The sequence below is a fragment of the Micropterus salmoides genome, unplaced genomic scaffold, assembly GCF_014851395.1.
Source record: "Micropterus salmoides isolate LMB-PRFRI ecotype aquatic unplaced genomic scaffold, ASM1485139v1 Ms_hic_scaffold_21, whole genome shotgun sequence".
In the NCBI taxonomy this organism is placed as follows: Eukaryota; Metazoa; Chordata; class Actinopteri; order Centrarchiformes; family Centrarchidae; genus Micropterus; species Micropterus salmoides.
In genome coordinates this window covers 24322920-24348880 of record NW_024041262.1, presented here as the reverse complement: position 1 = coordinate 24348880, position 25961 = coordinate 24322920, and the positions used below count along the sequence as shown (strand labels likewise).

Sequence of the window (25961 nt, the reverse complement as noted above, 5' to 3'; positions counted from 1 at the left end):
AGTGAACAGAAATGAGAAACACAGTGTGTCTTCCAAACACTCTTTGCTTTTTATTCTGTTTGCTGATAGATCAGCCGCCACCTTCTTCACAGTTTTCAAACCATCAGCATGAATAGCAATATAAGAAAACAGTGGGTTCAAGAACTACGTGTTAGGGCCCAGAGGTTACCAGACCGTATGAATCGTGGATGTAGTGACGTTACCCATAGGTTTCCATTGGCCCGATCCCAGTCTCCACACTCACAGACTTTAAGGTGCGTTCCTGTTAAATCTGAAAGTGTATGAGGGCCCTCTCGCAGACCTTTAGACCCCTTTATGCACACTAACTAACTCTGCATCCCTGCAGGCTGAGGGCGGAACCCACAGTTCATAGCATAGTGGCATTATCCAGTGACATTACTCCCGGAGGCGTAAAAAACAAACAAAAAGGAAACAAACATGACAGGACTTGAATTTACATGCAAGTGTATGATGATGTTTTGAAACTCAGGCAGCTGCCCCCTTAAGTGCCTTGGCCGTGAAAAAAATAGCCTAAACAACGTAAAATAAATAGTTCCAAACCCACCATTGCACAGTTGTAAATAACATGTTTTGGCGTCATCAAGGCCCTTGCAGCCTCTGGCGCCCAAGCGCTTATCAGGTGACGCATGTCAACAAAGTCTGTGAGGGTCCAGGCTTTGGGATGGAGACTGGGATTCGGGCCGTTGGCAGTGCCTGACTCTGGCTCATTAAAATATGGACACAGCGGTGGAGTTGAGGCGGGTTGCTGAACCACCTAGCAGCCAGCCACCTGAGAGGGCACCCACCTGTCAATCACAGCAGCCACAGCAGCCACATCCTTAAAGCTCGGGTAGGCAATGTCAAAGAATCAGCAAGAGAAGGCTAGATTTTGAAACTATAAATCTGAAAAAAATCCCCCACCCCCGCCTTCAAAGCCACTTCCCCAAAACACTGGGGCTCAGTTTGCGCAGGTATGAGAGAATTTCAACAAATATTGAAATAAATTGCCTACCCCAGCTTTAATTATGCATAACTGTAAACCTTAGTTTAAGCCCCGGAGGTTGAGACCTGGGTTTTACCTTCATACATGTAGAAATGGAAATCAAAACAATAACCCGACAACAGCTGGAATGGTTTGTACACAAAGTCACAAATAAGAAAAAAAAACAAACAAAAAAACAAACAGAGGGAACATTGTGAGTGTGTATCTGACACCACGAGGGTCATCTCAGGTCAAAGTGGGAGGGTGGCACACAAATACACAAAAGGCAAAGCTCATTGGCACTTGTAGGACGGGCATGCGTGAGGAATGCCAACAGCAGCAGAGCAGCGAGAGGCTGCGAGCAAACTGTGGCGCTTCGAGTCCTTCAGGCCTCCGCAACATGGTCCTCATGACTCAGCGAGTCTCATTTAGTGAGCGTGAGACCCACAGGGACATGTGACACACACCCACAACGCTCCGGTCTCTTATCTTATTTTTGTTCCATAAGGAGGGTTGGAACTGACTTGAATATTTGGCTTAACAGTTAACAAGTTGGACCTACCCCTCCACTACATCACACTTCATATGAACCCTTTACATTTTGGCTCGGACAACTTCCATGTCAGAAAAACCTGACATACTGTATTTAAACCATCTAAAAATGGCGTCGGTATAACATTCTGCCACAGCAGTTATCAGGTCTGCCGTGTAACTGTTTAGTGTTTGTGCAAAAGGAATGAAAAACACTCCATGTGTTGGCTCGCTCAGAGAAAAATGACTTCAAATCCTCGACCTCACTGGGGGCCAGTAACGCTACAAAGGGAGCAAGTGGGAAATAAATAAAGAACAGAGAAACAGAATAAATATTTTTCTGATATGAGGTCTAATTTGGAGGCTGTGGGGGATTTACAGCCACACCAGAATGTGGTCTTTGACATCAGGTTGCACCTAAATAACAGGCTTTACTTCCAGGTTTAGAGTTTCTCTCTGCAGCACAAACTCCTGTTACAGCTCCCCACCCCGCACCAACTCTATGGACCGTTGTTACTGAAATCTTATCCACAAAGACTTTCTGTGTTTGCGATACGACGGGCTTCGATCATCATTATAAGAGTTAACAAATTAGGAAAGAAGCAGGAACATTTTTTTGGAGAAAAGTGCTGAGGGTTCCCAGAGAGAATTACAAAACAGAAGCGGAGCATCCGAACACAGATAGTTCACATGTGAGCGTGACTCCAGGTCCCTCTTGAGTCTGATGTGTTTTGTCGCAGTGCGGCCTCTGAATCAGGCCGGGCAAAACCCATATGGCTTTTAACATACCTCTGGTCACATGCCTCGTGCCGCCTCAAACCCTCCTGCCGCCCGTCTCTGTCCCAGCTCTGCTTTCCTAATCCTACAAACATTTTCTATCCGCATTCCTTCTTCCCTACACCCCCCCGCCCCCCCAATCCTGTTTTTTTCTTCTTCACATCCAGAAACTTCGTCATCTCTCTTTGACGTGCCATCAGATCTGCCACTTTTCTTCACTCCCTTTGCTTCGCTACACATCCCGTCGCTCTTTCTAGCAACATTCTACTCGCACGCACTCTAACTTTAGTCTGTAACCGGTGTTAGTAAATGACCTTCTAACGTCTTTGTTAGATCCTAATTTTGGTTTAAGACACACATAAACTGTTCAGAGCTGGACACGGGGCTGTAGCTGAGGAGAGGTTATAGATCCTGTAATTAGCACTCGCCTCGAGGGCGCACTGGGACAAATCACACGACTCAGCAGATGAACGGCATCAGGAGCACGACTCGGTACAGATAGGAAGTCGTGCTGTAGCTCTGATGCTGACTGGTCCTCCAGACAGAGCAACCCCCCCGCCCACCTTCTCTTCTTCCACTTTATTCGAGGGCAGGCCTGGGCGGGTTTCAGGAACATCTGGAACAGTTCTGTGGCAGCTCTGTGGGGAACAAGGAGGCACTCCTGCTCCAGACTGCAGAGGGAGGGAAGAGGTGCGTACAGTCACAAAAAAAACAGCAGCAGGAGAAGGGAAGAAGAATGGGGAGTCCATCCCATGTCTTTTCATCTGGTACCACCTCGTCTATGGCATTCGAGTGAGGGAAGTTCCAACACAACATGCTCCTTCATGCCTGCAGGGGAGGGGGGGACCTATACAGTGAGGCCCCGTGCATCTCCCCATTTTGTATTTTTCAGATGAGGTAGGACAAGGTTCACTCACTTATTCAACCCTCTGAAGTTCCACAGGTTCAGTCTTGCTTGCAGGAACGACATCCAAAGGGGGGTAAAAAAAAAAATCAGGTGGTGGTCTGAGCCACACTATACAGCTCAGAGCAGAAGGAAGAGGGGGAAGATGGAGGGCAGAGAGCGGAGGTCCAGATGAAAACAGGCCTTCCTGACAGTCACTTCTCCAGCAGCTGCTTCCTCTGCTGCTCCCACAGGGCCTCCAGATGATCCGCCCTCTTCAGGGCAGCCTATCAGAGGACAGGGGCGATATTTATACATGCTGTCAGTCGTCTCTGCCCAACTTTGTTTTCTTGTTTATCATGCTCTGACAGAAAGACGCTGCCTGCGCTTCGTCAGGCCACTCACCTCATGCTGCTTCCGGAGCTGACTGACAGTTTCTTCCTTCTTCAAGATGGCCGACTTCACTCTGGCAAATCAGGAAAAAGAGGTCGTTAATTAGGGGCCACTTCTTGACAGAAAAAAAAATAAATAATAAATAAAAGGTGAGATGATTTGATTTGCTGTTTTCCTATTAGACAATAATAATGGAAGTTCTAACATGAATCAAGCAGGAAGCTTCCGATCAGAGAACTGATGCGAGCGCGGACGTCCCTGAAACCTGCATTCTATCAAACGGCCAGCAGGGGGCGACTCTTCTGACTGCAAAAATAAGTCCGGTTCCTTTAGAAACAATGGTAAAATGTTTCTACTTCTCAGCTGATTTATTCCCTCAGTAAACTCTTTCCTGATGAGTTTATGGTCTCAGTCGCTAGTTTCAAGTCTTCTTCAACACAGCGTGATGTTCATTTAGTAAATTATGGTCCCGTTTAGAGGAACAGAGACCAGGAAGCAGGGGAGGCTTTAGGGCGGGATTAACTATGATTGACAAGTCGTTACCATGGGAACCTCACAAAATTATCAGCCCTGTTAAAAATGACAGCTAACGTGAATTACAGATGCACCTAGCTAAGCAAGCTAGTTTGCTCTACACACGGCCGTTAGCGCCACCGTCTCGTCCAAATATGGTCACGTCCGGTGCCGCTGGTTGCAAAAAAATCTACATAGCGGCACCCTATTGGCCAAACTCGAGGCTTCAAAACGGCAGTCAGTCAGTCCACAAACCAACGGGTGACGTCACCATGACTACGTCCACTTGTTATATACAGTCTATGATGCAAATACACTATTTTCTGATTTTTTAAATCAGCGACTGGATTTGCAATCATAAAGAAGCCCTGACCTCAACCCCATCCAACACCTTTGGGATGAACGGGAACGTTGTGTCATTAATGTCAGAAGGTTCTGGATGTTTAACTTCATATTATGCTGTAATGTTTAGGCATCTAAATGCTTTTAGTGTACATGTGATGTGAAAAAATATACTGCTGAATGCTGACATTCTTTAGGATTACTCCAACCCTCCATTCTACTTGTATTTCTCTTCTTTTAGAAAATGAAAGACACCTAGTGGAGGGCTTAAATACAGAAGTGTAATGCATTCACAGACTTTCTGAATTAATGAGATAATTATCTCAGAATGACCAGAGAAGTTTTCGTGGGGGGAAAAAGATTTTGCTCGGTTTTTCTAAATTAACGAGATACATCAACATCCCAAGAGAAGCTCTCATTTAGCTCGATTTGATGGAAGCAAACGTGTACGGCCTGTTTAGTTTAATCCAGTTTTATTTTAGTTTGGGAGCTACTCCAGTCTTTAAATAATATAGATGGTATTGTTATTAGTATATTGACCCCGTACTTAATATTATATAGGCCTGAATTTTATAGGTTAGAGGCTGTTTAGCATGAACAGCTGGGGCCAACTTAATGCGACTGAGAGCTTCAGGCAGGATTTTGAGGTTTGGTAATTCAGAAAAACAGAGCATAATTTGTTCCCCATAAAAACTTATGTTGTAATTTTGACATAATTATCTTGTTAAAGCTGGGTTAGGCAATGTTGGAGAATTTGCAAGCGACAGCTAAATGCTTCTGAAAAAAATGACCTCTCCCACCTCACTGCATCAGATTTTATTTTGCACAGAGGCACAGGGCTGCTCACTCTCCCCAGGTTAAGCATGTCATGTCTCTAATTACAATTAAAGTAACATAAAAGTCACATTTTTACATAATCTTTAAAATTAGAGTGTTTTCAAGTTCAGTCTTTAGGGGGTGAAACAAAACTAATTAATAAAGTGTTATTCATCACTCTGTCGCTTCCTCATTACCGTTGGTGGACTTCAGCCAGTTCCTCTTCCTTCTCCCTGGTGACTCTCTCCACCTCCAGCCGTAACCTCGCTCGAACTTCTGACAACTCCACTTTCATCCTGCGGTTCTCCTCCTCCGTTATCACCAGCCGGTCGGCAAACTCCTGCCTTATCACCTCCGCCAGACTGCGGCGCTCATCCACCAGCTTGTCCCTGGTCTGAACAGACAAGTTCAAATGGAAATTTGAGATTTGATTTGTATTGTATTCGACTTTTAATCTGATATAAAACTGCTCTCTGGCTCTGAATACACATGCAGTCAAAGCCTGGGTCACAGGAGGGGCGGGATGTTGATCAGCCTGCCCAAACAAGCAGCGGAGGGAGGCTTCGGCAGACTACGCTGGATGCGGCGTGTAGTGGGAGACGTAGATAAACAAAAGCAAGACAAGCGATCAAACGCCACAGCGAAGTGGAGAGCTGCACCCTGCACGCTGGTTAGTGTTGGGGAAGATGTCGGTCTGGGGAACGTCCTTAAAATCACAACGTAGTCGCTTGGCCCCGCAGGGTCGCTCTATTCTCCGATGATCAGACAGACAGGGAGACAGCGCTACTCGAGTAAACGGCAGGCGCTCTAGTGAGAGTAACCATGGCAACGGCTTCTGTGCAGTACGCAGCTGTAGCCTATTTAAAGCCTATGTTGATGTCCTATTTACAAAACAGTAACAGATTCTGGAAACTCACAAACAGCGAGGACAGGGTACCCGCAGGATTCTCAAAGTTAACTTTAAGACTGAAGTGTAATACCAACATTGGATGGGGATGGCGCAATGGATAAGACTATGCCTTGGTGTGAGAGCCCCGGGTTTAATTCACCACTGTGTCCCTGAGCAAGACACTTAACCCCTAGTTGCCCCAGAGGCGTGCGACCTCTGACAGCAATTGTAAAAGTCGCTTTGGATAAAAGCGTCAGCTAAATGAATAAATGTAACTTCACTGCCGTTTAATGGAAAATCTGTATTAATTTTAAGCCCGAGAAAATTATTTACATATTTAAATGATTTACATGAATTTAATAAAACATTTTATTATAATACATTCATATTTAAGACACTATAGCTTGGGGAGTGTTTGTACTAAAGATAAAATGAATCAAGGACGTCACTTTGTGTTGAAAAGTGGTGGGGACATAAGGGTTCAGATTAGGACTGTGACGATACACTTAGCTCACATGCACAATTCACAATATTGGGTTCAGGAGAACAAGACAAGAAGATATTTTAACACAATTTGATGAAATATTCAATGCTGAAATATACGAAGTTAAGTTTGAGTACTAAACACTTAATTTCCAGCATTCTAGAGACATTTTCTGCACCAATTTATGGTAGAATTATCTTTAAATAAAGTGATTCAGATTTTTGTAGCTTAAATCTTTTTTTGAACAATGCACATTTGTGTCTTTTATCTTTAAATTGCATTGCATGTTTTCTTATTGTGCAAATAAACATATTCATAAACACACACAAACATATTTAACACATGCTTTAAAAAAAGTGATGGAGACATGTCCCCAGGATCCACAGTGTAAATGACACCTACGAAATGAACACAATATTTGTGGTATGAGTTGTTGCAGTTAGTAACACCTTAGCTAGATAAGGTAAAGTAATATAATGTGATTATTCATCCTGGTCTGTTTTTCTAAAGCATCTAAAGGCTGCATGAAATATAGTGTTATATAGTACTGGCTTGAAAGCAGCGGGGATGAGGTGTTGGGCTCCGGTTTGTTTTTCCCTCGTTCCCGTGATGGTGATGTAAGTTTAATGTGCGTTAGTTTGATGTTTCCATTCACATAACGTTAGCCTACAGCAGCGGCGCAACGCCGACACACAGACCCGTCCTCGTCTCATGCACACCTGTCTCTCTGTTGTATCATTCACTGACCGGTAACCTGCAGCGGGTCTTCCAGCTGTTTAATATTTTGGTAATGAAATTTAAGACTTTTAAGGCCTTATTTTTGGAATATGAAATTTAAGACTTTTTTAAAATACTTTTAAGAGCCCGCGGGTTTACCTGGAGGATCAGTTTCTCTTCCAATGATTTGTGCTGCGTACAAAAAGTTCAAGACAATTCAACTTCACATGGGCGGGCGTGTGAGGCGAGCACATCCCCTCACTCTAACAGGGACACTGGCTACTAAACACTAGACTGTTTCTGCAGCTCCCTGATAAAAAAAAAAATGTTTCTGCTGATACCTGTTCAGAAAAAACCCCAGACAGATTCATATACTTGTTGCTCAGAAGGTGCCTGTTATGACTGTGGCTCTGGACTCTAACTTGTTTTAACAAGCTAGATATAAAGTAATGCCATACTTTTAAATTAAAAGTGTGCAATACACCACTTTAGAATTCATTATTCAATTTTGTGCATAACAATGTGATTAAACGCGATTAAAAAAATTTTAATCGTTGCCTAGCACTAGAAAGAACATGAGAGTTGAGGGTTGAGGAATCTGCTCCTTACCTGTGTGATGTCCTCAGTCTCCTGTTCTTTCTGTCTGAGCGCAGCTTGTAGTCGAATCAGCTCTCCCTCCGTCTCCATCTGCTGCTTCCTCAACTCTTGTTGTTTCTCCACTGCCGCCCTCTCAGAGCGCTCCAGCTCCCTCAGCTCAGCCTCGTATTTTTCCCTCACACGCTTCAACCTGAGAAGAGAGAAGCGGTGAAACTAAGATTTGAAAAAGTAAAATGGAACAATGTGCACACTTGCGGGAGATGCAGGTCAACAACAAAAACACGTTTGTGTCTGCAACAGTGAGGAGCTCTCCCAAATTAAAAAATATATTTAGGACATGACTGATTTAGATCAAAAGATTATTCACGTGTTCATTTTATTGGGAACCCAAAAGTGATTTGGTGACTAAATCAGTGTATGTGTAAACTGGATGCCACATACTCTTCATGTGTCTCACAAACACACACACACACCTGTTGTCAGCCGCCCTCTCACACTCCTCTTTTTCCTTGCTGGTCTCCTCCTCCAGTGTCCAGATGGCGAGCTCGATCTCTTTATCTCGTTCTCGCCGCAGTTCTTCTTTGAGCTCGCGCTCGCGGCTCAGCAGCCACACTTCCTGTGGACACACAAACACACGTGCCATTGTCTCCGCCTGGGTCACTGAAATGTTTTCCTAACAACCCTTGACTCATTAACTATGTTCTTCCTCATTACATGTGATCTATAATCCCAGTGACATTTAAGTAGCTGTGAATCTGCTACCTGCCTACGTCACTGCATACTATGGAAAAAGACAATTTTTTTGCAGAAAAGCTCAGCTGCTGTTCTTTTTTTTTATGCTGGCAGTTATGTTTCACCTCTTTAATTTGAAACAGCTGCTTTAGGAACACTAGAAATCTCACATTTGCCTGCCAACAAGAATGAGAGTGAGATCCAGAATGAGCACAGTACTTAATATTTATAGTGTATTCAGTGGTTTGTTTCACGTCACTGTGAACAAATGAAGGAACGGGGGAGATCAGATTCATGCCAGCTTGTCAATAAACCTCTTTTTTCTTGTAGTTTTCTTCCCAGGTCTGCTTTTCAATGTCCAGACGTTCTTGTAACGCCTTCATCTCCACCTAGTTACGCAAACAACACTCAGTTATTTTGACCGAGGTGCAGATACGAGACTTCTGTAACGGATTCTGTTGAAGTCTGAACTTAATGATACTGATGTTATTCTGCACCGTTTGTACTCATCACCTGGTGTCTCCTCTCCTGCTCCTCTCTGGTCTTGTCCAGCTCCTCTCTGAGAGCTCGTCCAGCCAGAGAGCTGTTCTCCTCCAGCTGCCTCCGCAGATCCTCCAGCTCAGCGCGCTGCCTGCAAGACGAACACAAACAAGAGCCCTGAAAAGGAGAACTTCTACAATCCCTGTATACATCATCAGTAAAAACACAGTTGATTCACCCAGAATTCTTTGGGCAGCACTAAAGCTGCAACTGGAAAGTTAATAATGTTAAGCATCGCACAATCAGGACCCGGCAAAAAAAGTATCGCATAAGAAAGGTAGAGGTCAAATCCACAGGAGGCAAATTACAAGCAACACTGTTGAGTCCAGCATCAGTAACATGCACACACGTTGTTAACAGAGTGAAATATAGATAACCTAAATCTGTGAGAAGACGAGACGGATCTCAAGGAAAGAGAGAGATTGTTCCAATCGCAAGTAGCTTTATAATGAAAAGCTTTACGTCCAGCAGCTGAGAAGATTCCTGGTGCAGTAAAGACAAGATATTGCATATCCCCAAGTAGATATGTAGAACTACAGGGAACCAAGAGTTCTTTCAGATATGGAGGACAATCGAAATAGGCACATTTGAAAATAAATTGAAACCAGTGGAAGTCTCTTCTTGAGTTTGGTGAAGCCAATTTAGTGATTAATAGAGCTTATTTCAGTCTCATGTGTTTAACAGCTGAGCAGCTGCAATAGCATTTCTTTAGGGTAAAACAATCTTTAAGGGCTACATGTGTTTTATATTCCCTGCAGATTTTCAAGCACAGACACTTACACATGGGAATGAATCAGGAGCAGCATGGGGAGGATTAAACGAACAGTTGCTCTACTCTGTAAAAATATCTTGTTGTGGAAACTGTATATTGCTGGTGAGGGATTAAGCAAGTGATGGAGCGATTTTGTCTATGAGGGTGTGATATGTTAATGCCAGACTATCTTTGCCTCTCCTTCAAAGTTCATTCAAGGCCGGGAGAGTATCTCTGTTCCCCAACACACCTGTGAACAGACTAATACAAAGAGTGTAATAATAAGAAGGCAACCTTCTGGACCATGTTTGAAACACTAACATTCAACAACATGGAGTGAGCTGGATTCAACAGAAGGCCAGAGCGGTGGTCAAAGCCCTAACTAGCCTAATAACTGAAATTTATCTCAAGATTTCTATGTTTTGGGGAACAGAGATCCTCTCCCGGCCCTGAATGAACATTCAAGGAGAGGAGAGGAACAACAAGAGAGGAAAACACTAAAACAATCTCACAGCTCTGACCTAAACCTTTGTTTTTATCCTTCAGCTTTTCTTTAACTATCTCTAGGCGGCGGCGACAATGTGCATAAACACTGACTGTGACTATGTTAACAAGCAATATTGTTGAAGAAAAATGTCTAAAACTCTCTCTTTTTGTCAGTATAATAAAGAGACAAAATATTACAGCCCATATTTTCTCCCTCGTTCTTTTTTTCTTCCCGAGCTTTGCACACTGGGGTGACGCCTGGAAAACGTTACTGTACGGTTGAGGATACAAACTCTGGTGATGAACACAACACTCTAGGGAGAAAGAGGTGCTTAGATATTTGGTCAAACAGAGTGCCTGGATGGCATGAAATGTGGTTTTAAGATTTCCTAAACAAACAGCATATCGAGGCTAACCGCACGGGAATTGACATCAGTTAATGTCTCCTTTGCAATAAAGATGTGAACAAAGCTAACATTCGAATTTTACAAAACATTTTATCTATATGTGAGATGAGTGAAATAAAGACTAAAATGATAAATATCTCTATTTTAGTTAGAGCATATTGACCAAAATGCTAATCAACACTATACTAATGATGGCTAATGACTAAAACTAGACTAAAATACCCAACTAAATAAATAGTATACTAGTAATAGTATAGTGGACTAAATATGACAAAGACTAACAAGGACATTTGACAGAGGACTAAGACTAAATTTTTAAAAGGCTGCCAAAATGAACAAAGCCAAACTAGCCTGGAAACTAACCATAACACTGCACTGAACACCCAGAAGATTTAAATTCTTATTCTGGCGACCAGGTGATGACTGACTACTGGAATATTCTGCTCCACAGTAGTTTCTGGGGATGTCTCTTGTACGATTCACAACTCTGGTTTATGACTTCAGACAGGTGACCTTTGACCTCACCTCGCAGCCAGCTGAGCCAGCCTCTCCTTCTCATCAGCCACCTCCTTGTAGAGACGCCTCCTCTGCTGCTGCAGGCACAGCTCCTCCTCCTGAAGCTGCTTCTCATATCTGACGCACACAAACAGAAAGACACACACCTGAATGTGACAACATGTCCACAAACACTGGTAGAGCGCCCAAACATGTAACTAATTAACAAAACTCCTTTAATCTAATAGACGCATTAACTCTACCAGTTTGTTCCTACAATGTTTATTGGTCCATTTCTTGTATGCAGTCCTTAAAATATACAATTATAAATGAATGTAAACCGAGGAAGAAAAAAAAGACATGCATGCATCTTTATGTGCTCATGTAAAGAAGGATGAGTAATGACGATGTGACATGCCTACCTCTGTTTGGCTAGCTCCCTCTCTCTCTGACACTGCTCCTCCTTCTCCTTCTCCAGCTGCTGGCGGAGCTCCTCGCACTGGCGGACGTAGCGCTGGGCGGCTCGGTCGTCCGCCTGCAGCAGCTCCGCCTCGTGGAGCGTCCGCAGCTTCTTCAGCTCCTGTTTGTGCTTACAAATCAGCTTCTGGATCTCGGGCTCTAGACCTAGGGGAGGAGGTGGGGGGACAGAAAACACTTCAGGTTCTGTGGCTAGTCAGGGCCGGCAAAATGATTAAAGCTCACTGGATAAAAAAAAAAAAAAGTGATGATTCAGGGTTGTTTTAAATAATAATTTTGGGTTCAACATTCATGAGTCAAATTACTGTCAGGCAGGATTATTTTATGTCTAAATATTGGTGAAAAGAGATGTAAATATACCAAACCAGTCACTAAGTAAACAAACAATTCTGCGTTCCGGAGCCCTGTGGCTGTACAAACACCTCATCGGCACTGGCTGACAACTGACTGTGACTTTTCATGGAATCAGCTCATCACAGGCGGGACAGAGTGGAACAACATGGTACGTTTCTGGAAACAGAACAGTACGTCTTTGTTCACACAGCCCTGAACGAGCCAGAAAATGTGAAAACCAACAGCTATATAACTGATGATTTTACAATGCTTAGTTTATTCATCAGTCCAGTGGCCATATAAACAACACTTCCACACAGATAAATACAATGCAGCGTGCATCTTTTGAGTTTGATGGCATGTTAAGCTACAAGCTGCTGGAAGGTCAGAGCATGACAGAGCCAGCATGAACACTGAAAAGAAGTCATGTCAGCTGAAACCCCCAAATACATGTTGTAGATCGGTAATCAAAGCCGACATCTTTTTCAACCCTGTGTCCAGTACAGTCAATTAAGTTAAACCGTCACCTCTTCTAAATGTTTAATAAGATTACTTAATTAAGCCAAATATGCAGAAATCATGATATGACCAGAGTCTGTCGAGTTAAGTTGGGCTTAACCTTTACGACACTATTTAAATTGTGTAATCTGAGAGTTGTAACATAATCAGGGGAAGCCACAAGTAGACGACATTATGCCACATTACTGCTGAAGGGTTTTGGTGTATATAAAAGTGTACTTGATAAGGGCAGACAGTAAAAGTTACCCTCAAATACAGTGGGAGAGTTTCACAATGGATTATTTATGCCCTGATCGTAACAGAGCTTTGGTAAAGATGTTTTAATCTCAGATTTCCGCTCCGAGCTGAGGCTCTGTTTACACTACCTTTGACAGTGATCTCCTTAATCTTCTTGGTTTTCTCGTCGATCCATTTCTCCCGGCGGATCTTCTCTGTGGCACTCATCAGCTCTTTTAACTTCTTGATTTCCTGTGGAGGGAGGGGGCGGAGGAGGCAATAGGGTTAGCTACGGTGGTGGTTTGGTGTCACATGACCACTGAAGCGGAAGGGTATTTGTCTTAACGCAAGGAAGGTACTCAGGTTCAGGTTCAGTTTTAACACGGTCACGACAACAGTGACAAATTCAAGTTTTAATGCATCAAATAGGAAATTCCACATCGGTAATAAGAGGAAGAGGACAGTTCAAACTAATTCTGGGCAAGACAATAAAACATAAAGCAATGTAAGCTTTACATCTAAATCTAGAGATAAATGAGACTGACTCACATGCACACAGACTGTCCGACCGAGGTTGTGTGGTACAGACAAATGAAAGGAAACAGGAATGGTAGAATGAGAGAGATGATCGTGCCAAGGATGATGGGGTTAGAGGGGGAAAAAAAAAAGTTACCTCGCACAAGGGACCCAGAATTTGCCACACCTAAAAGCCAGGAAGAGACAGATGTACAGACAAAGACAGAGAAAGAAAAGTGAAGAAGAAGAAGAAGAAGAAGAAACAGAGAAAAGACAGTTCAACAAAAGCAGCACTGCAAGATGACACAGGATGATCACACAAGGTGCAAAGCAGAAGTAGAGAAGCGGAAGGTTTTTCTAAAAAAAAAATTAGATTTACTTGGCACAGTGTTTCCCGCAGAATGACAGAATGAATGCAATCAAACAGATTTTAAATAGTAAATAAAAAATCGACGGTCAGCATTGATACTGTGGCGGCCCGCCACAAATAAATGAACATATGGGAAACACTGCAACACTGCAAAAACATCTTAATTCATCAAGAATATTTAGGACAACACAGTAAAGTTAAAAAGGATAACTCTCTAACTCTAACCTCTTTCAAGGAAGACAAAGAGAGCAATAAAAGTCACAGATGACTGAGGCACAGTGTCACACCATGCAGGCTACATTAAAAACAATATCTCCTTCCATGAAACTAGAAATCAAAGCAAGGAAAAAGAAAATAAATATATATCTTTCTATATATATATGTATACTTACATGCACACTGTACATACATGCATAAACTACTTGCATACATACCTGCACATTCCAACCAATAACATCAGTAAAAATATACACATACACCCAGTGGCCACCTCACCAGGCCACCCCCTTCTTAGATGTGGCGTATGTGAGTGTACATATTTACGCTCATAACATGTATAGATGATGAGTCATTTAAACAGACTGATTTTATCTCTCCTGGAAGTTTATTCCAGTCTACTGCTGCCATGTACAAGAAGAAATCTAAATCTACTGCACACACACATCAGAGGGCCCTGTCTTTAGTTAAATATACACGGGAGTCCCCAGCTATTCTTAAAATACCATGGCCCGTTCCCTTGCAAGATCTTATGTGTACGTCTCAATTTCAGCTGCCTTATCCTATTTTCTACCATCAACCTTTTAAATTCACGGAATTGGGAAGGGCTGACGTGAGGCATGGGGCAAAGACTAAACACCACCCTGACTAGTTTATTTTGAGGGGTCTGCAGTTTAGTTTTAAGACCCTTGGGGATGCTAACCTACCAAGTAGTACAGGCGTGCAGTGAAAACTGTGGACATGCACATGCCAAGTCTTACATTTTCATGTAAAGACTTTATTATTATTCCGTCTTTTTAGCTTTCAGCTGGTGGGAAATTATCGGCCATCTCACCATTTCATGTTGCTCCTGCATTTGTGCAATCTTCTTGGTGTACTTTTGGTCCACCTGCTTCAGTTCTCCCACCACTCCTTCACAGCGCTCACTCAAAGCCTTCTTATCGTTGATCAGCTGAAGAAAGACGGAACATATTTTAGACCACGCGGGAAGAGACAGAAACAACACGAGAGGAACGCAGCAGGGATCAGATTGTGTTTGTTTACCGACCTGATCAATGAATGTGAGGTGTCTCTGGATGGTGGCTTCATATTGTTCCTTCTGGAGCAGGAAGTTTCTGTTCAGCTCCTTCTCGGTCTCCTTCACATGTCTCGCCGTCAGCTCCCTCTGCTGGGCCTGATGGACAGAAGACAAGATAAAGAATATAAAGCATACCTGAGCTCTAGGTATTGTCGTCTACAGCAGCTAAGAGGGTCGGCAACTTTCCTCTACATTAAAATGAACTGTAATGTGGATGCAGTTATTCCTACCAGAGCGGTCTGCAGCATGTTGACGGTGCGTTTCTTCTCCTCCAGCTCCAGCTTGATTCTCATCATGGAGCCGGTGACTTCAGCAGCAGTGGCCGACGCCTGATCGACACCAACCAGCTCCTCCTCTGACAAAACAGCCTGAAAACACACAGAAAACATTCAGTCAGCACATCAGCTTTTGGCATTATGTTATTAATCATGAAATCCAACGACACCAGAAGTAATATGATCTGAACATGGACAGATTTGACTCATAAAATACACACTAAAAAGGCAACTAGCGAAACTCAAATGAATATACTAACTGGTTAATATAAAACTAGGTAATAAAAACAGACAATGAAGTGGTGTCCGTAGTGAAATCTGTCTATGATTAAACATGCGAGTCCAATAATGTTTCAGTAGTGGTTCCAGAAGCAAACTTCAGACCCCGACCTCTCTGTGTGACCCTGAAGTGACCGAGCGTGGTCTCTCCTGTTCAGACTTCTCCATTTCATCCAGGAAGCTCATGATGCTCTGCAGCTTGGCCTCAGAGAGCAGGGCGCCCCCATCTGGCAGTGCAGGGTGGTGGCTCAGCTGGCCGTGACGCTCAAGGTTGTCAGTGGTCAGAGAGTTGGAGTCTCCGTCCTTCAGTGAGACACAGTGGAGATGCAGATTACATGAGTAGGAAACTAATACTCAGGGTGATAAACACGCCATGTTGAATTGTCTCACCTCGTCTATCCAGGCATATTTTTCTTTGTGGTAGCACTTTGGCTCCGACAGCCTCTCTGGCTCCTCCTCTAACAGCTTCAGGGTGTCCAGCAGCTCGTTGAGGGTGGTTTTAGACTGAGCCCTGCTGGACAAAGCTCCCTGCCTCTGGTCCTCCATACTCACCGACCTCTGCAGGATCTCCTGGAGTGTAGAGATAAAAAAAAAAACAAGCTCATTTTGGGACCAAATATTTATCAGTAACTTGGATCATTAAAGTCCAGTTTTTTGTTATTTACCTGGGAACTCTGGGAACCTCTGCAATTGGACAGCGCTGGGGAAACAGCTCTGAAGCTGGAGAGCTCAACCAACTCGGCTGCAACATTCAAATTGGAGTCTGTGGAAACATTTAACCAGTACAGTTATTAAAGGGTTGCTTCTCTCACATTCTGTTTTTTAGCAACCTACACTGGCTATGAAGATGTTTTGGTGTTCAGTAAGGCTCACACTGCACAGTAGGAGTCAGCTTCATGATACAATGCAAGAGAGACTTACAGACCTGTGTTTTTAGCTTTCACATCTGTGGGTGACATCGGGCTGTTGTTGCTCGGTGAGGCTGGACTTTTGTTGAGCGAAGTAATCTTGGGCGGTTTCTTGCGTCCTGCCACGCCAGTCTGCCTCAGGTTTTCCAGCCCCGCCTCAGCTACATGCTGTGCCTCTGCAACCCGCTGGGGTCTTTTCTGCTCCAGCTCCTGTAAAACACCACCAGAGGGAGACTTATGAGAGTTGTAAACCCAATTCAGTGAGATGTGATAAGGGTTTACAACAAAGCATCAGATGTGTTCACCTGCGTGGCAGCGAGGCGGGCCAGACGAACCTTCTCTTTACGAATCAATTTCCTGTCGTTCTGCTGATGCTGCTGCTCCATGCAAGTGTCTTTCACTGCTCTGTCCTCCTGATCCTACAAGGGAGAAACAGAGAGGATTTGTAAATATCAGAAGAAAGAGAGCAATAGAGAATGAGTGAAGTGCAGAGCTAAGCTGTGAGGGTACAGAGTTATTTACCTGGGAACACTGAGAGCCTCTGTGATTGGACAAAGCTGGCGAAATGGCTCTGAAGCTCAGCTCACCTAAGTCGGCCACAAAGTTCAAATTGTCTGTGGAAACCCATAAACAATCAATACACTTATTACACAATCCTGTCACATTATCCGTGTTTAAAATACCAGTTCTTTGGCATTCATACCAGTCATTACGATGATTTAGTGTTCAGTATGGCTGCTGGCCAGAACCAGTGCAACCAGTGTAATTTCAGTATATAATAGCTATTTTATATGTATGTGTTTATATGCACACCGGAAGTCATTTTCCTACAGCAGTTTTGGGATTCCCAGACTTTTCATTATCCAGAAATAATTAAAAACATCACTTTGCATATTTTAATTACTGTAAAACTTTGATTGATAGCCCGGGCTTTTATTTGCTAAAATCACTGAATTGACCCTGTCTATCTTTGGGACAGGCCTTTAATGCCTCTCGCACAAAACTGAAACAGGCTACTATGAAACAGTTTATTTATTTCAAACAGAAAATTACTTGTATGAAAATGATCAAATAATATCAAATACACGTCGTTCATTTGATCTGGCTCCCACAGACGGCTCATGTGCTTTGATTTTTAGGCAGCAACGTAACGAAAACAACAACACGGTGCAGGACAGGGGCGTACGTATAGACAGTGCAGACAGTACAGCTGCACTGGGGCCCGTTGTTACTACCTTACGCCACAGACAGAGAGCGATGGACTTCACATGACAGGATTCACAACTTGGATTCATTTTTATGAAAAGCTGCTTTGATCCTTTTGATGGGTGGACCCTTACAGATTAAAGGAAGATAAACAATCAATCATCTCTTGTACCAGGCAGGTAAACACCAGTAAATCTATATGAATTAGACTTTGTGGCTCGTCGTTTCGTTTAATGAACTGAACTATTGAATTGTGGAGAATCTAACTGATCTACAGATGACATATTGATCATACGTTTAAAAATTAATATTTGTATTAAAGATCTAAGCAGCTTAGAAGCAGCTAAAGCGGGTGACCATGTGGTGTTTAAAAGGTTTTATACATCCAGAGAACGCCTATAAAAACCAGACCAGGCGTCTAATGGAGGCGTTTATTTGTCAAAATGTGTTCCCATACCAGGCCAGTAAACGGGGTAGGCGGCTGTTTGGGATTCTGCTATTAGTTGAAGTTTTACGGTATTTTCAAGACAGGAAAAAGGAGATCAATTAATATAACCCATCTACTCTTATTGTGCAAATGAATGACGTTTTATCTGAGGTTAAAAGACATCCAGACCTGTGTTCTTAGCTTTGATGCCTGTGGGTGACATCGGGTTGTTGTTGCTCGGAGAAGCTGGACTTCGGTTGGTCGGAGAAATCTTGGGCGGTTTCTTGCGTCCTACCACGCCACTCTGCCTCAGGTTTTCTAGCTCCGCCTCAGCTACATGCTGTGCCTCTGCAACCCGCTGGGCTCTCTTCTGCTGCAGTTCCTGAAAGACACCACCAAGGGGAGACACAGGACAATGTTTTAAACCATCAAAATGCTGCGAAAGCATCCACGAAGAGGCTTAATTCAAATGTTTGAATCAAGATATAATTTGTGCTACATGCCAAGGGGAGCGGGTCGTAACATATACATAATAGTTTCAAGTGAATGATCTAATAAAGTAGATTTGGTTGCAAGAGTAGTGGCTCTGGCATCTATGCAGTGTGGCTCTACAGATTATAACGCTTGTCAGCTGGTCTTTTTAATTTGGTCTAAAAGTCTCAGCAGCTATTTGATGCATTGCCACTGGAGAATCGCCACCTGGAGACTAGAATTATTTAAAAGAAAGCCATTGTAAAATGCTGGGAACGTGATGTGTCTTATTAAAGATTCCTCTGAGTTGTATTAAAGCAAGCATAGGATCATTCTTTTTAAACTATGACTCTCGCAAGCCTCCCAACTTCATGCAAGTGCGATACTACAACCGCTGGAGGGAAATCAGAGGTAGGCACCTGGATGGCAGCGAGGCGGGCGAGACGAGCTTTCTCTTCACGGATACGTTTTCTGTCTTCGTCCTTTTTCTGATGCTGCTCCAGGCGACTGTCCTCTGTTCTCTCCTCCCACTCCTAAGAGGGAAAGACACAGATAGTGTTCACGCAATAGCAAAGGCATGAGAAAGATAAAACCAGTTTAGACCGTGGAGAATAAAAGGTAAAGAGTACGGCAGCCCGGGGACAGATGGATACCTTTCTTTTACTGGCAAGGATACGTTTGAGCGCTGCCTGGTTAGTGTGTTGTCTCTTGGCATGGCTTCTGTACCAGCGCTGGATAGTGACTGCTGCCTGGTTCACCTGCTGAATAAACCTTCAGATACACAAAGGAACTGCAATGAGTCACAGAACGATTGACAGAAGAACATTAACACACATAGCAGTAGGAACACTGTGAAACAGCTTAGTGGCTCTGACCTCTCGGCCTCCTCCTCAGTGACCTCCCTCCTCCGAGACAGGACAGGGCTGCCGCGCTGGGCCGACACCGGAGATTTATTGTTAGAGGTGGGGGAAATTGAAGAGAAATTCTTCTGGGACTTTGTCAAGGAGCCATTCTCTAATGACACCTCATCGTTTGCTGTGGCCTTCAGGATGTTGCTGAAAGAAAAATATGATTGGAAATTCTGAGAAACAAGATACTTGAGTTTGACTTAAGATCTGTTTCTGAATGCAAATACCAAAATGTTTAACTGAAGATGGTACAGCATAGATTTTTCTATTTTCCTGAAATTTCACAAGATTTAATAAAATGCCAAGCACTTAACAATCTCCATAAAATCTCTGATTGTGATCATCACTAATGTATAACTATAACTCTAACCATAACCCATGATATTCATTATTTTGGAGACAGACAACAGTCTGGTATCAAATAAATTAATAAATTCAATTAAAATCTCCAAACACACGTCAGACATGCAGTTATGTTAATTTCAGGACATACTTAAAAGACGGCTTCTGGTTGGAGCTCTTAGGCGTGAGTGGTTTCTCAGAGTAGTTGTTGTGTAAGATGGTGGTGACAGAGTTCCCCACAGCTCCCTTGTTGCTCCTGGGAAAACACAAAAAAGACATTCTCCAGGGCGCCGGTTTCACAAAGATAGACTGTGACTACGGCTTAGAAGGAGTAGCTAGTCAGACTTCAGCTAAACATCTAAATCAGACCGTTCCACAAAGCACTGAAGACCCTGACTATCTGAATTCTGGGTAAAATAAGACACTTTTCAAAACAACAAAAATAAATGGCGGCTTGAGTAGGCGCATCCAACCACTCAGCGTATTTTACACCAGCGGTAAAAATGTGTTTGTTGAAGCAGTATAATAGTTGCAAGGACATTTTACTTGGAAAAGTTAGCAGAGAGCGTAGTAACAAAAAGAAATGCTTGATTTGGGAAAAAATTGCGACGACAGTAAAAAGCGTTAACTCTACCGTTGAGCTGAGCTTCAAAGATAATACAGAAAAGATCCGAGAACATGGTACAAGATGCCAAAAAAGAAATATTTAAGAGGAAATATCCTAAAACAGGGGGAGGCAGAGCTCAGTACCTCAGCTAATCCATCTGTCAGACTCAGGACAGCTTCCTTGGGCAAACGACAGATGAAGTCCTCATTGTTGTGTCTTTCCAGTAGGTTACTGCTGTCCCTAAAAACTCTTTGAGCCATTTCCTCTTGTTTTTGGCTGTTTGTAATGCTTGTTACTGGTGGTTACCAAGGTAACATAATCTAAGACGTTAGAAGTTAGCCCAGGGATAAGTTGTCTAATTTCTTTGGTCTAAACTTAGTCAGTCTTTATTTTTGTGTCTAATGTACATTAGAGTAGTCCAAGGGCGTCCCTCTGTGTTGAAAAGTGGTGGGTGGGGACATAAGGGCTCAGTTTAGGGGTTTGATGATACACTTGGCTCACCAAAGGTGATGATGCACAATACTGGGGTCACAAAAACAAAATGACGTAACACTTCAACAGTATTTTGAAGAAATATTCAATGCAATTCAATTTGAGTGGGGGGGTCTGGGGGTCATTCCCCATTCAATTTGGAGCATGAAACACTTAATTTCCTGCATTCTGGAGATATTTTCTGCACTACTTTATGGTGGAAATGTCTTTATTTATAGGCTTTAAAGGGAAACCAAAAAATCCAGGTGTCAATTCAAAATATAGAAATAGAATGGAATAATCAGTAGCTTGCTTTTTAGCTTAAGTTACTTTTTTTTCGCAATGCACATTTATTTTTTCTATATTTACATTGCTCTGCATGTTTTCCTTTTGTGCAAATAAAACTTTCTCAAGGTTTGTTATCAGTTAACAGTTTTGACAAATGCTTTCAAAAAGTGATGGTGACAAAATCAGCTATTTAAAAAAAAAAGTGGTGGGAACATGTGCCCAGCGTCCCCAGTGTAAATGACACCTATGGAGTAATCTATGAACAAATTTTAGACTAGTCTAACACTACAGACCGGTCTAAAATAGCTTTAGCCCCAGGAGACAGTTCAGACTTAAAAACAAGGCAAAACCTGTGCGTTTGGTGTTTTTGCAAAGTACTGAGAACACCACTGACCCCTTTTTTTCACACACCCCGCAAGGCATTAAAGTAACTGATAGCTAAATTCTTACCGTATCGCAAACTCAGCCCGCACAGATTTGTTTTGGTGACAATTTCCACGGGAGAAAAAGTCTACCTTAGTGTGTGTGGGTGGAATTCCTGACGGCAGTATCAGCTGCCGTGATCAACAGGTATGAAACACGAGAAGCAGGTTGAAATCCAGAATGCAGCAGTGCAAGTAGTCTGATGTTAGGCTTGTCCCGGCTCTATGCGGGTGTTGTATGTGTGGATGTGTCAGAGACGCTGCCCACCTGTTGTTGGCAGTGAATGTGGCAGCCAGAGCCACGCCGGGCTCTCTTCTCTTCAGGCTGGTGGGAGAGTCCACACTGCCAGTGCTGCGAGAGCTTGAGTGCGGGGGAAAGACTCTGGGCTGATCGTCCTTAAAGAAGGGAACATACTCTTGTTACACCCTGACCTACTGTGAAGTCTGACACCCTTAAATCTTATATCTTTTTAATCTCTGGTAAGGAGAAACACCACTGGTAAACATTGGTCAACTTCTTTGTTGTTAATTCTGATATTGCCTTTTAGCTAGTTAGCGTGGATAATAATATCATGACCAGGACGCACAGTATATTAAATCAAATGTGATGACACACGAACAAATGTCAGTGAGCTTGACGCCAAATACCAGGATGTTCCATGTGGTTCTGTCTGGTGAGGCCTTGCTGAGGCTGGCCAGTTTCTTGCGTCCATCTGAGCTGCTGTCAAACAGGGCCAAGTAGTCCTCACTCTGGTCTTGACTGGAAAAAAGCAACACAAGCCAGCTACAGGTTAGGCCCAGTGTTGCATGCAGAACAATACCGCACTATTCTTTTTGCCATTAACAAAATGGTTACTGGGGGACAACAAAAATCATAAAACTGTTACTTCAAGAGCTGGGAAAATAAAAACACAAACAAACATTTGCATGGATCCTAGGGTATAAAGAGTAGGGTGAAAAAACACACACTATTTTTTTGTCTTTTGAAATTTTGGTACACTGACTCTTTAAAAGGCTGGCATGGTAGCTGCGACCCAAAAAATGATTTAAAATCTGTCTTTTTAAGCGGGGGGAAAAGCACATTCTGGGCTTAGCAGTGCACGACACACAATTAAACAACTCGAAACAAAGCTGGAACCCTGAGTCATGCTTTTAGTGGCAGCTTTTATGATTAAATTTTGTAATGACAGCTGCAGAAACGGGACTCATCCCCCCCCACCCACCCAAGTACTGGAATTCTGTATGTAGCAGCTGAACGCCTGCTAGGGGGAATTCCTTTAAGGAGTCCATGTAAATGCATGCATGTATATGTTGATCCCGGTGCCCTGCCAGTCATCTTTCAGATATAGCCTTACACACCAGCGCCACCATCACAGATGTAAGGTGACCTCCCGTCTGGCCTGGCCTCCACGGGCATCTGTGCTGCAGCCTGCCTGTGCAAGTTTCTGTCTGGGTTAGTATATAAATGAGCGTGTGTCTTCGTGTGGGGGGGGGGGGTCGGGGGTGGAGACAGCTGGCCCAATGAAAAGCAATCTGACAACACTATTCAGGCAGCACATTCCTCGACTTTTTGCTTCACAAGAGAGCGATGCATGGAGAAGAGGAAGCATTAAAGAGGGAGAGGCGTGGAGAGTGACCCGATGGCTGCCCCGAAAGACTCGGAGACGTTGAGGGGGTATTGGGGGTGTTTAGATTGTCTTCAAATTTAAAGCCCCTCTGCTCTGCGTCCTCGGAGGCAGTGAGGGGAGGGGGGGTGGCGGCAGCTGACGGACAATAGAACCAGAGCATGCACGCACACTTCTGCTTTCACTGGCTCCTGGTGGAAGGGGTAACCTGACCTCGAGGTCCCGGCCCTCCCCCTTCTAACCTGGGACAAAGCAAGTCCCTGCACCCCGCGAACCTAGCAACAGCCGCCCAGCCTCCCTCTACTCTTTATCATGCAGGAGCTGGCGCGTCACAAATCCCATTGTCCGAACTGCCGAAGCTTCAGGGCTGCCAGCTGTTGCTCACTGAAGAGAAGCACTCTGGTTTTAAGAGCAAAAGTGCAAACCAGCTGAACTACAGAGATGGTTCCTAGCTGCACTCCAAAACTGTCTGACGCACATTATCTAAAAGGCACACATCCTTTTTTTTTTTTGTCACTTCCAAACACATGGCCATAATCTTTCAGTGGCATGTGTGTCTGTAAAGGTCATTTAATGATCTAAGTGAATCTTAAGAGCAAATTTCCCTGAGGCTACATCTGCTGCAGGGTACATACCGTACTGTACAGTTTGTTGTGTCAATGTCAGTGATAAGGAATGAGGAAAACAGGTTTGAAGTGAGAGGGGATCGCTGGAATACTTCTAGTCCAAAATTGTTCCAGTGTTATTACACCAGCAGGTTTGCGTGTATGTTTGTGTTTGTACCTTAAACTGATGTTGGCCTGCTGATTAACATGAGTGGTGCTGTTGGACCGCCTAAGGTTCTTGATGGAGCGGGAGCTCCCAGCGCTGGCATCGCTCTGTGGATTTAAAAAGATTTGTTGAAGATTTGTTTGCGAACACTACACATGGGGAATTCTGAAAGAAGCAACCTCGAAGACAGTGCTGATATTTCTCATTCCTGCATCTTGAATAGATTATCTGACAACTCATAAACAATCAGCAATTCCATTCTGCTGCCAGTACGAAAGCGAACATCAAACAGTGCACGTTACTCACCAGGGTGTTGCGTTTCCCTCTGCTGTCACTAGCCACCGAAACCGACACAGACCGAGAGAAGTATTTCCCAGGAGATGCGCTGCTGGGTCTTTTGGACATAGAGAGCTGGGATCCTGACAAGCTGAGGTCCAGGGCTTCTCCTGAGGCACCTGTCCGGATGGATGAAGGGCTACGTGTTGCATGCATCATCTGAAAACCTGGAATAAAAACGAACTTAGACATAAGACACAACAGGCCACGCATGCACGCATTTGCCTAGCGATTCAGCAGGCGCAACCACAACAACAGAGGAAATAACAACCACGTTCCCATGACTGTTTTGTCACCCTGGGAAACCAACAACAAAACCACTCACTGTTTTTACTACAGTTTGGATAGCCGGAAAATCAGGGAGAACAAACTGAAATCAAAGTACACTGGCAGTCCTTAAGTACTGTAAACGTTATGTGTTTTAACAACTAAATGTTTATTAGCTACCATGTTAGTTAATGAATAAAGCCCTGATTAAAGAAATGCAGAGTTGCTGAGGCTTTGACGTTATAGTATAGTATAGTACAGTTTAGTATAGTATAGTAACGTTATAGTATAGTATACTATAGTTTAGTATAGTATAGTTCAAAGCAGCTCTCCTAAAACATATGCTTAAGTTAAAGTTCTGACAACATTTTATGATAATAATAATTTTTATTTATAGAGCAGTTTTCAAAACCATGTTACAAAGTGCTTTCACAAGTGCAAACACAATAAAACACACATAACAAGATACACATTAAACAGTATTTTCCCATTGCTGCAACACTGTGGCAGGTGTAACGTTATGTTAGCTCTCTGTTAGCCAACGGTTTCGTCTCCCCATCACAAAAACAGCGACTGTGAAGCTTCACAGATGTGATAAACATCGGTAACGTTATGTGTGAAACAGCACTGGAGGACAAAATACAGCCGATTGTTTGCTAGTAAGCATTTGAATACGTCCCAGTTACAGTAACGTTAGTAAACCAACACCGTCATTACACCGTTAATAACGTTATCTTGTTGACTGGGACACATGATTCCCAACTGATGCAAATCGGGATGTTTTGCAAAGTAACGCCATTTCAATACAATCACGTTCATTTATTTGTCAAACCATCCATGTACTCTGATCACTCATAAGTAGGTTTTGAAGAGGAATAAAAACAATTGGTTTTCAGATACTTGTCAAATGAAGCATTTCTAGCTAACAGTTAACGTCAACGTCTTTCAACGTTTCTCCCATCAACTCGCACCCCCCCCCCCCAAAAAAAAATGCTGGTTGCTGTACAAGCAAGTTAAATACTCACTTCAAAAGCCGGATGGCACCATCGCTGATAAGCTCTTGTACGCTTTCACGGTTGTGTTTTTAATTCCCAGCAGCGAAAGTAAGTTGCTCCGTTGATTCAGTGCAGGGAACCAAATAACGCGTAACATCATCTCTGTGGTAACAGCACAGACAATCTCCGCCCCTCGACGTACGTGATTGGTGTGAAAAGAACATTGTCCCTTTCTTCGCGCATCTGATTGGCTGAGCGAAGCTGTCTGTCTACTGTGCAGCTTCAAGGGGGCGTGGCTCAAAC

General features: G+C 43.4%; 1 protein-coding gene across 4 annotated transcripts; it reads right to left on the bottom strand.

Annotated features, from left to right (window-relative positions):
- Positions 1-26: 26 nt before the first annotated feature.
- Positions 27-25844, bottom strand: cep131 (centrosomal protein 131). Of its 4 annotated transcripts, none has more exons than XM_038735144.1 (30): positions 25689-25844; positions 24367-24563; positions 24073-24167; positions 22313-22424; positions 21933-22060; positions 20028-20132; positions 19502-19681; positions 19280-19397; positions 19046-19159; positions 18345-18537; positions 17045-17136; positions 16828-16941; positions 16540-16732; positions 16280-16377; positions 16005-16184; positions 15726-15917; positions 15291-15428; positions 15031-15156; positions 14818-14934; positions 13554-13583; positions 13030-13132; positions 11758-11959; positions 11366-11473; positions 9170-9287; positions 8971-9045; positions 8398-8540; positions 7937-8114; positions 5435-5631; positions 3579-3639; positions 27-3460 (listed from the first exon to the last, which is right to left on the bottom strand). In XM_038735144.1, exons 2-30 carry the CDS (start codon positions 24553-24555, stop codon positions 3389-3391), a joined length of 3771 nt encoding a protein of 1256 aa, XP_038591072.1. In that variant the 5' UTR covers positions 24556-24563; positions 25689-25844; the 3' UTR covers positions 27-3388. The 4 variants fall into 4 exon arrangements, with proteins under 4 accessions (XP_038591072.1, XP_038591074.1, XP_038591075.1 ...); XM_038735146.1 differs by having other exon boundaries at positions 16858-16941; XM_038735147.1 differs by lacking the exon at positions 8971-9045.
- Between the last annotated feature and the right edge of the window lie 117 nt (positions 25845-25961).